The 11222-nt window shown below is 40.0% G+C and overlaps 1 protein-coding gene across 4 annotated transcripts in view; it reads left to right on the top strand.

The window, feature by feature from the left end:
• Positions 1-641: 641 nt before the first annotated feature.
• Positions 642-11222, top strand: part of epha7 (eph receptor A7) — a 76315-nt gene continuing 65734 nt past the window's right edge. For all 4 annotated transcript variants that reach the window (XM_039692630.2, XM_039692629.2, XM_039692628.2 and 1 more), the window contains exons 1-3: positions 642-844; positions 2203-2267; positions 3471-4140. In XM_039692630.2, the coding sequence (XP_039548564.1) occupies positions 751-844; positions 2203-2267; positions 3471-4140 (829 nt within the window). In that variant the 5' untranslated portion in view covers positions 642-750. The remainder of the gene's footprint in view (positions 845-2202; positions 2268-3470; positions 4141-11222) is intronic.

Raw genomic sequence — 11222 nt, 5'->3', positions numbered from 1 at the left:
ATTGTAACTCAAACAGTATGATGACAGAATATTGACAACATAATGTTTTGACATTGCAAACTATGAGTAGGCTATATGCTTTTCAAAGACAGCTCAGACAGCCACCAGATTTGCTAAGGGCTTAACTATTTATGATGTAATGCTCTTCGATGGCTTGGGAAAAATATAGCTAAACGTTTCCTCTGATGTCGTGACATGCTTGAGTGCCCTACCCAAGGTTCAAGTCTAATCTTGATAGAGTAGGATTCTGAGCAGCGAAAGTTCTCTCACTCTCTCTCTCTAAAAGTTTATTTTGATATAGGCCTATCTGTATTTACTTTTCAGTAGGCTAGACGGCTACTCTAATAACAGCTGTAACAACGTTTAGCTTAAATAGAGCATTTTAAAATCGAACATTAGAATATTAAAATGTTCTTAACAAACGAGTTACATTGCCCGACGAATCTTAAAGTTTGTGAGAATCCACACTAGTCTGTTTTGGACTAAAATTGAGGGTCCGCCTCCGCTTTAAAGTGATTCGTCCGCGTATTTACACTAAAAGCCTTTCGCGCGCCTAATGTGGGTGTGCTCTCTGTCAGTCAAAGTGAGTGACACGATGAATGTTCTAAGCCCCGCCCCTCAGCTGCCGATGCTATTTGAGTGAGAGACGGCTGGTTTATTCACCCAGAGCTGGTGCTGGAGCGTCGTCAATGGGAAGGGAACGCCGCGTTGGAAAAAGCGCACACTGTTTAGCCAACTTTCAATTACACCATGGTTTGCACCTCAGTTTCGTGTTTGTGGACTATATTTTGCCTTCATTTTTGTCTTTATGTGAACACTGGAATAGCACAGAACACAAGGGAGGGTGAGTGCTAAAGTTTCCTTTATTGCATCCTGACAGCGCGAGCGCAAGCACCGAGCAAACCAGCAGTTACAACATATACAGTATCGACAGTCTGACAGACAACAGTTTTATTTTATCACACATTAGACTACACCTGAGTGTGTCTGGTATAATGAGTATTTATTTCCTTGACGCACAGACTTTCGCTAATCAGACGCGAAGACGTGTAATTTAGGCTACAACAGCACATCGCAACTTGACATAAAAAACGTGATAGACATATTATACTATCTGGTTAAGATGAAACATCACAGCTCTGTATCGCCTAGTATCACGGTCTCATATCATCAGGAAACACTACGTGCTTTCCATGTAGGCTATTGCAAACAAAAGCGATAACAAACTTGAAAAGATCTGCTTGTGCCTTAATGTTACAGTATAGGCTACAGTTAATTCTGCAAATGGACTGCAACATACCACGTTATTATTTTAAAACACTCATGGGATCATCTTCAGTTAGCTATAGAGTAAAGGAATTGTCTGAGATGAAAACCTCCTGCAATCATCAAGCAATCGAACTGCTTCATTACCAAGTTATCGAGTAGGCAGATTTAGCAGGTTTCTAGCATACTGCGAATAAGTAGCAATATCACACATCAATATCGACTATATTAGGCTATAAGCCGAAGGTATCGTGGCTCCTTACCGAAATATGAAATTAAAGGATGGTAATAAATATGTCCAGTTGAGCTTATCTGTTAGCTGTGTATAGATGTGTATTGATTAGAATACTCAACGTACACATTGACGAATTTATTTATTAAATTAATTTTATTTATTTATTAAATGATCAGCTAATGCCATTTTGAGAGTTTTGAATGGCAATATTCCATTGGATTAATTATTGTATTATTTAATCAGATTTATTTAATCATATGATCTCTCTCTCTCACACACACACACACACACACAAAAACAGATATCGCCTCAATTAAATTTATTTAAAAAACAAAATAGCGGCTAATTTTGACGCGTTCTTACCCCGCGCGCGTATCCGCGTAATCTCCGCAACGGTTCAAACAAGGAACTTTACCGATTTCTGTATCGCACACAAAGAGAGAAAGCGTGTCCGTCGGTTATTGAAGCACGAACAGGTGTCGCACAGGTTTCAGAGGTGTAAGGTGCTCATTGTCATAAATCTCCACCGCTGTCTGCTGAAAATGGGTCAAAGTCGCGCACTCTCTCAGTTTTAGTCTGTCTCTCCGCTCGAGCGCGATGTAAAATGCTTCTGGAATATGCGCGAGATGTGTGCCAAATATTAATCACAATTAAAGATGCATTATTGTAGCCTAAGTGTACGCTTTATGTGTCGTCGGCAGTGATCCTGCTGGATTCAAAGGCGCAGCAGACAGAGCTGGAATGGATATCGTCTCCTCCAAGCGGGGTAAGCTGGAAACTTTACAACTTTGTCTTTACACACAGACATTTATGATTTTCGCCTCTGTAATGCGCATACTGCTTATTTTATTTTAAGTGCAACCTATAATTATGTGGTGTTTTTTTCCCATTGTGAGTCTTTGCGCCACATCACAGTGTTTCTAAAATGCTAAACAATAGTAATTTGGTTTTACTTTATAAGGTGGTTTTGTTACTTTTAAAACTTGTTTGTCGTTGTTGATCCTCAATAAAGGGTTAAGGAAGACGTGTAAAATACAAACGCATTTGTTTTAGAGTCGTGCAACAATAAGGCCATGAGTGATCTTTTGCAGAACTTTGTAAATTAACTTATATTCTTATTATGCTGCTGTTGGTGTTTTTAAAAGCCCTTTAGGTTTTAACAATTGATTTGAACACACAATCATCCTGAAAACTAACACAGTAAGAGCAATTTAAACTTTTAGGACTAAGATTTTATTAGATTGTTTATCAGGTGGTTTGATTGCAATATATCTTATTTAGAGTATTAAAGAAAATACAGCATTGTGATTTTTAGTTTTAGTTAAACCAAATAGTGAAAGAAACACAGCCATCAAGTGTCCAGCGCACATTGAATTTTAGCCTTCCAAGTGGAAGTTGTTAGAGAAACCCAGAAAATTAAAATAGTCGGGTTGAGTCATATGTTTAATATTTTTTTAGAAATTAAAACTAGTTTATTTTTGATGTTAACACAAGAAGCACAATGTTCGGATACTTGACGAAACTTTGTTGTGGGATTTTATGGCTTTACTATTAATTCTACTATTCTAAAAAAATATATCTAAATAATGGTAGTGTACATTATTACTATGCATTTTTTTTGCAACAAAACATTTTAAACATTTTTATTTTAAATAATTTTAATGTGCTATCTTAGTGTTTTGATTGACTGATACCAACAATGATCAGCATATAATCGCACTAAAAATCATTATTTTTGATTAATAGAATACAGGTATTTTAAATTCTCACTGTATGCAAAGGATTTAAAAAAATGAAGCACATGGCTGCAGATGAATTCATGCGGATCCTTTTATATCAAGGAGTTGTGCATTTGTTCACACAGAGGCCAGTTTTAACACGCTGAAACATTCTCCCTTGAGGTTATTCCCGAGCATTTTAGTACAACTCACGGTATAATGATGATTAACTGCGTTTTCCTTTTTCTCAGTGGGAAGAGATCAGCGGCTTGGATGAAAACTACACACCCATTCGCACATATCAGGTCTGCCAGGTCATGGAGCCAAATCAGAACAATTGGCTACGGACTAACTGGATTGAGAAGGGCGATGCCCAGAGGATTTTTGTGGAGCTGAAGTTTACCTTGAGGGATTGTAACAGCCTTCCAGGGGTGGTTGGCTCTTGCAAGGAGACGTTCAACTTGTACTACCAGGAAACCGACGTGGAGGTGGGCAGGAATATTAGAGAGAGTCAGTATGTGAAAATTGACACTATAGCTGCGGACGAAAGTTTCACTCAGGGTGACCTGGGGGAAAGAAAGATGAAGCTCAACACGGAGGTGCGTATAATCGGACCCCTCTCCCGCCGAGGCTTCTACCTGGCCTTCCAGGATGTAGGTGCCTGCATCGCTTTGGTCTCCGTCAAAGTGTATTACAAGAAGTGTTGGTCGATTATTGAGAACCTGGCCACGTTCCCAGATACGGTGACGGGGTCAGAGTTTTCGTCGCTGGTGGAAGTGGAGGGTATGTGCGTCAACGACGCAGAGGAGGAGGCCGACAACTCTCCCAAAATGCACTGCAGCGCAGAAGGAGAATGGCTGGTTCCCATTGGGAAATGTATATGCAAAGCTGGATTTCACCAGAAGGGAGATGCCTGTGAACGTGAGTACTTTATTTTCATTATTTTGCACACATCTGTTGGCATGCTTTAGAGTGACACTGATTAACCTTGCATGCAACAGAAGAGAGGACAATGGAGCAATTAATAAGTTATTATCACGTGCAAGACTTGCTTATGTGTCCATTTACCAAGACAATCCTTGTTCTAATTGGATGACTGAGCGCCCAAGCATAGAATTACCCTAATGTGAGGTAATTCATCCGAATTACAGCAAAGCAATGCAACCACAAAACAAAAAAAGGCTGAAAAAAAAAAAGATTTATAAAAAAATAGGAGAAAAAAACAACATGCTTATTGGGCAGAGATAATAATGATGGATTAAATGTGGGTGCAAAATCCTTGGAACAATAATTGGAATCCCTGTTAGTAGCTTGATTTGTGGGCACTTAATTTATAGCCTTATGCACATTGACACTGGAATTAAATGATAACTAGCACTCCAGCTTCGCTCTCAGAAACAGCCATGCTCTCTTTCTTCGTCTCTTTTCTTCTCTTTCCATTTGGCACCGAGCCAAGCCAATTGCTCGCAAACGACACCGCGTCCGGAGGAGGTTCAGCCCCAACGCCGGGTCCTTTTCCGGACCTTTGAAATGACCTTAACGGAAAGAGAAAATAAACAGCGGACACCCGGAGTTATTTAAGAAGTGTCCGAGCAGGAAACACAATTACAGCTGCCTCTGACATACTCTGCAATTAAGACTAAAACACTCCCATTGCCATCACTGCCATTAATGGTGCTAAGCGTTGTTTTTTTGCCAGTCACATGACACACGATTAGGATCTGCGGGAGAGGACCTCTCGGTTTTGTGTGCTTTAAGTGGCCGTCCAGCCTTTTTTCTGCCAATCTGGGTCACCTCCTCCACCTATAGATTATCAAGTGTGCAGACCAGTAATGATTAATCTGATATCTCCGGAAGGCTTGGATAGCTTTTATGCGGTGCACATACACGTCTACATCATTAAGTTATCACGTAAAGGGTGCTTCAGAACACTATTATGTTATCAAAAGCTAAAATGGGCAAGACTGTTTCACGCTGAGAGGTTGCTGCAAAGCTGAAAGCTATTTCAAAAGCCAGAAAGGGAGCAAAGGAGAAAGTTGATGGTGCTTCTATGTAATATGGGCTATTTGGTACACATTAAGCATATTAAAAGGATGCCTTTTATTTCTTTTTTTACAATTCCACCCTTTTTAACCTATTAAACACTCTGGAATTTTTACTCAAAGCAAAAAAATAAAATAAATAAAATAAATAAATAAATAGATTAAATAATTAAGCAACTCCAAACTCTCAGAAAATCTTGATTGCTTTTCCTGTGAATTAATCGCCATTCACGAAGCCATCTTGCATTCCTCAAACAATGTTGCGTGTTTCTCTCAGAGCTGGCGACAAACAAACTCTGTCACCCATTTAGATTCCTGCCCCCTTCCATTGTCACTTTATGAGTTGTGCGTCGCTCCTGGCATGAGTGGCTGTGATATTACCACTGTAGTTAATCTAAATAAAATGAGCATGAGACTGCCGCATCAGCACTTCCTCTTAGCGATCTTCCCGATATTAAATTGCCTGTTCAGAGTTCCCCCCCGAGCAGCAACCAGACTGAAAAATACTGGTGTGTTTTCCCCCTCTGTCAGGGAAACTGTAATGCAGTGCACGGTATCTGGGGCTGAAGGCCTGTGAGTGACAGGGTGTTTTTAATATGGGAGGACTGATCTTTCCAGGAGTATACGGCTCATGTTGCAGCTCTCTCTTTTTCTTTATCTTCTTTTTTCTCTTCCTCCCCTCGGGGGCTCGGCCAAGGCACTGTGACCCTGAAGCCTTCGAAAGCTCCTGTTTTTACACCATCTCACAGTGTTCTGTTATAAAATCCACTCTATTTATATAAGAACAAGCACACAAGCAGACGCTCATGCATACGGAACAAAGTCTAAAATGTCTTGCATTAAAAATTGAGTGGGGAAACTTAAGGAGGGCCATGAAAATGCATGTTTTGACCATCTCATTCATCAGATGCCTGATGGAGGATTGTGTATCTTTCATTTTTTTCCTCCTCCTCTAAACAGCCGTTCGCACAGGACACACATCCGTTGGCACGGTATTTTAATTGCTTTTCTACATACTTGCGCTAAGCGGAAGACTTTAGATGTTGTGACGTGTTTGAGATGCCACAAACTTAGAAAATGTCTAACTCTAAAACTGTCCTTTAATAGGAATAGTTAACACATAAATAAATGTTGTCAAACAATTTGTTGTTTCTTCTGTGGAACATACAATAAGTTATTTTTATACACAGTGAAAGTAAGTGGGCTCAAATATTGTTTTGGATCATATGGACCAAAAACCTTCAAAATATCATCTCACAGAAGAAAAAGTTTTACATGCTTCATCCCTCGCTCTCGTAAAATCATTTCATGGTACGTAATACAAGGCTTCACTCCTTCCTGCTTTTTTAGAGATCTGCTCATTGCAGTTACAAGAATCAGTGTTATGGGTATTGGGAAAAAATGGAGTCTGAAGTGTTTAGAGAGTTTATTTGCATAGAGCTCACGAAAAATAGCGGCTATTCATTTGCGAAGCTCTGTTCAACAGTGTCTACTCAGAGAAAATGGAGACACTAAGTCCTTTGGAGGCAAAAAAGGAGTCCTTGTACACAGACATTGATCTCTTTGTTTCCGTTAAGCTTTTGCGAACAATCCGTGGAATGTATGTTGCTCAATCACATCACATTAATAACTGTATCTTGACTAACGAAATTGCTAATATTAACCGATAGTTGACCCGCTCTTCCAGTTTGCGTTATTTACAAGGCAAGCCTCTGTTTATTATTCTATGGGGAAAAAACAAGATAGCGTTGGCTAACATGCTAACAGGAGGAGGTACTGGCAACGGCAGGCGCTGACACCATCCATCTCCCAGATGTCAAATAGTTGGACAGAAGTTAGTCAAAGCCTGACGGATTGCCAGAACACAGAAGGAGGGCAATAGCTGTCGCAACAAGCTGCAGAAGTAGCCGAGGTGGAAGGACGCAAGAGCAAGACCCAGGCTCAGTGAAGGCCGTGCTTTGCATTTCAAATGATGCCACCAGGAGTTGGGGGTGGGTGGATTGTATAAAGGCTTGACATGCAAGTGATTGATAAGGTGTGAAAGTAAAGGCTACAAACGGTCATCCGTTAGAGAACTGTAAATGGGCTTAATTATTCAAATGGAGGCGAGTTCCTTGGGGAAGCCCGTGGGGTCCGGAACTGTCAGGGTTAGAATCATCTGCTGATGGATAATGGCCTTCTCGGCCAGTCAGGGTCTTCGAACAGCCGCGTGCTCTCGGAGCACTGTTTGTTTTTTTCCCCCTCGGTTTTGTCAGATGGAAAGTGGCTTTGAACATGAGGGGAGCTGTCATTGTGCTGTGTTGTCAAGGCTGTCATTTGGCTGTAGAACAGTTATTGATGTGTCGTTGCTTCATGTTCACAATCACATTTCCTGTTGTTTCACTGGATCAAAAAAAAGTTCTTAGGTTGAATGACAAATGGTTAACATACTGCCATTCGTAATTAAATACATAAAATAAAATAAAAAACTCACTGTGCTGAGATTCATGTACAAATGTCCCGTTTGAACTGTTTTTTTTTTAATAAATTAGTCTTAAGCTCACAGGCAACTTCACTCACACAGTGAATCGTTCAAAGCAGCTATGGGGATTCACTGATATATCCGATTCAAAATGTGCAGAGAATCGCATAAATTCTCTGTCTAATTACTGATAGTTACTTATTCACAAAATAGTTTTGTTGTAAAATATTATTCTAAAGGATTCAGATGTGCTACACAAAATATTGGTTATTGTCTGTAGTGAATCCAAATAAGGTTGAATCGAATCAGTTATGTCTACTACACACCCCTTTTCCACACACTAACTGATCTTCTAACAGTTGTGAGAAAAAACTCATAGTGTTTAATACCCATCCCAGTGGATCTACACCACAGCAGTTGACAAAAACGAACATCAGTGCTTCTGAACAATCGAGCGATTCTCTAATTTGTCAACTAAAAGTTATTTGGCTCTTAAATGATTCATTTAAGCTCCAATGGCTCCCATGCCATTTTCTGAAGTCCTGGTTGTGATATTAGCAAGACATTTTCATACTAGAACAAACCTCCTAAGACTTCTTCCTTCCTTCTCTCTCTCACTCTGTAAAGGAGAAAAGTGTGCAGTTATGTAATAAGTTATTGATTTTGCTCTTAGGGAGAGATTGAGCTGCTGAGTCTCCTGCACTGCCGCTCTCCCAGAGGAGAGTCCCTCTGACAACAGACCCTCCCTGATGCTCACTGAGTGTTAAGGCCCTCAACCTGGTCACATATCACTTTCACCCGGTCGCCTCGGGCCAGAGCTGCTCCACACACACACACACGGCTGCTTTGTTGCTTTTAACACAGTGTCCGCTTGTCCAATTGCATTCATTAGTACGGATGAGCAGAGGGCAATTCGAAAAGAGAAGTGTGTGTGCCAGCGTTTAGGCAGCTGAAGGGGGTAAGCTGCCCATAGGCCGCATGTGTGTGAATGCATGCATAAAAAGAGTGTTTCGCCGGGTGTGTCGGGCTAAAACGACTAAGCCTATCAAAATCTGCTTGTGTGTTTGTGTGCATGCAAGGGTTGATGGAGATGTCGGGACCTGTTAGTGCTGCTGGAGTTGTGAGCAGGGCGGTTGCTAGTAGGGGGTCTTTGTTTGGAGGGGAAAGAAGCCATAGAGCTGGCTCCTCAGGCAAGCCAAGGGTCAACTGCTCTGCTCATCCATCTTCCAGCCTGGCAGTGACCTGTCAGCTCGGCTGCTCACGTTACTAAGCAGAGCAGGCAGGCCTGCATTGTGCAAGCTGCTCTGTTTGCAACCATGTGTAAATGAAGTTAATATTCACTGACCCCGGGCCCAGCCCGTGAGCGACCCTGGTGACACCACGGAAATCACAATGTTGCTAGCTAAACGACAAAGATTCCTGGCTATTCACGTGGGCTATTTATTTCACATCGCCGCAGTGTTTTTGTTCGCGCTGTCAAAATATGTGCGTTTGATGGAACGACACGTTTCTCTGCTGAGTCATGTTCAGCTTCATTGTGTTTTAGTAGATTGCTGAACTTTAGTTTTGCTTTACACGTGACAGAAATAACATGTTTCGAATGCTGTTGGATTGAGGAAGCTCACGTTTTGCACTTTTCCATTCAAAAGCAAAGTAGAGTTTGTGTATCTTAAACCATGAAAGTGGCTGGTTATTTGTTATCATACTGTATATTTTGTGATTATAAGAGTTCATTACAGCATTTTAAAGATTGTGGATGAATCCAATTTGTATTTCAGTATTTGTAGTCTTAAAATGATCCATTTCAGGATATGATTGCTATGTGATCAACAGGACCCCTCATGGAAAAAGATCAAATTAATGAGATATTTGAAAACGAACATACATTTGCATAATAGGCATTGCTAATTTGTATGTTTTTTCGGAAGTCACAGTGTACTTTTACAATCGAATCCTCTGAGATCCCACGTTTAAATGAATTGAATGCTTTTTTGAAGCTATCCAAATTCACATTCAAAATTTTTCCACATTTGCGGTGCTCTGCTGGGGCCGAGATGCTGTTTGCTAATGAGAAGCAGACTAAATTCTCTCTGCTCATAAAATGAGATTAAGGAGAAGAAATGTCACACACACAGAGCACTGTCTCTCAGCCAAGTTATTACTGAATGTAACTCGAAGTGAACACATTGTGCCAAAAAAGAATCAATAAAATTAGAAAGTAATACCGTTCTCTGCTTTTGTGGGGACAGCTATGAGCGGCACAGTAATCAAGACTATATGAAACGATCATTTGTCTGAGGAGATGATTATTGGAAGATAGAAATGTGTGCCACATGTTAGTTTTTCATGCATCAGGGATTTGATGGAGAGCTGTATCACTCTCTAGGCAGGGATATAGACGGGTATAGAGTGTGTGTGGGTGGCTTTGGGTTTGCCGTTGTCCAAATAGGTGTGTGTCCTTACAAGTTTGGACGGGTCACGACGTCTGTGTTTGGCTTTATAATAAGGAATCCTCTGCCGGTTTGCCATTGTGCGTTCAGTTAGTCTCTTCTGTCAAAGCTGCAAAGTCATCCAGACTGTGTTTTCAGTGTTTGTGTGTTTGATTTAGATCTGATTAGGTGTGGTTATAGTGTTCTTAAGGAGATCTTACAATTTTTTTCCCCAAGAAATGACCAAATCTTTTGTTCCAAACAGCCGTTCTTCACTTCAGGACTTTGTAACACACATGCACACAAACTTTTCGTTGAAAGAAAAAATGGTAACACTTTACAATAAGGTTCATTAGTCAACATTAGTTAACTACATTAGTTAACATGTACAATATGTGAACAATACTTCTTCAGCAATTATTAATCTTAGTTTATTAATTCCAACATTTACTAATACGTTATTAAAATCAAAGGTTGTATTAGTTAACATTAGTTAATGGACTGTGAACCAACATGAATGCACAATGAACAGCTGTATTTGTATTAACTAACATTAACAAAGATTAATAAACACTGTAACTAATGCATTGCTCATCGTTAGTTCATGTTAGTTAATGCATTTACTAATGTTAACTAATGAACCTTATTGTAAAGTGTTACCGAAAAAATAAGGGTAAAATAAAGACATGCTTATGGGGGAGGAGCTAACTCGAGATATCAGTATAACTTCTGGAAGCAAAATAATGCTGTAAGTATGTTTACATGCATTAATCTACGTTAATCTAAATGAGTCCAATCTAATTTCAGATTAGTTTTGTTTAAAGTAAACTTAAACTGTGGAATCCAATGAAAGGTTTCAGAACTGGAGATCCATCAATCTGATTAGTAACTGAATATTTGTGTGAATGTAAATGTAGCTAATGCTGGTTTAATTTCTTTATCTTGTTTTCTTTTCATTCGCAAATCAATGCGAATGACGTGGAAGAGGAAGTGCAGGTGCCTCGGGATATGCTTATATTTTCTGTTTTGCAATCAGCTGCAAACAAGATCAGCATTTACACTTGGAAGGAA

The sequence above is a fragment of the Pimephales promelas genome, chromosome 13 (genome assembly GCF_988280905.1).
Source record: "Pimephales promelas chromosome 13, fPimPro1.hap1.1, whole genome shotgun sequence".
NCBI lineage: Eukaryota > Metazoa > Chordata > Actinopteri > Cypriniformes > Leuciscidae > Pimephales > Pimephales promelas.
The sequence above is the reverse complement of the archived record's forward strand: the minus strand, read 5'-3'. Positions and strand labels throughout refer to the sequence as shown.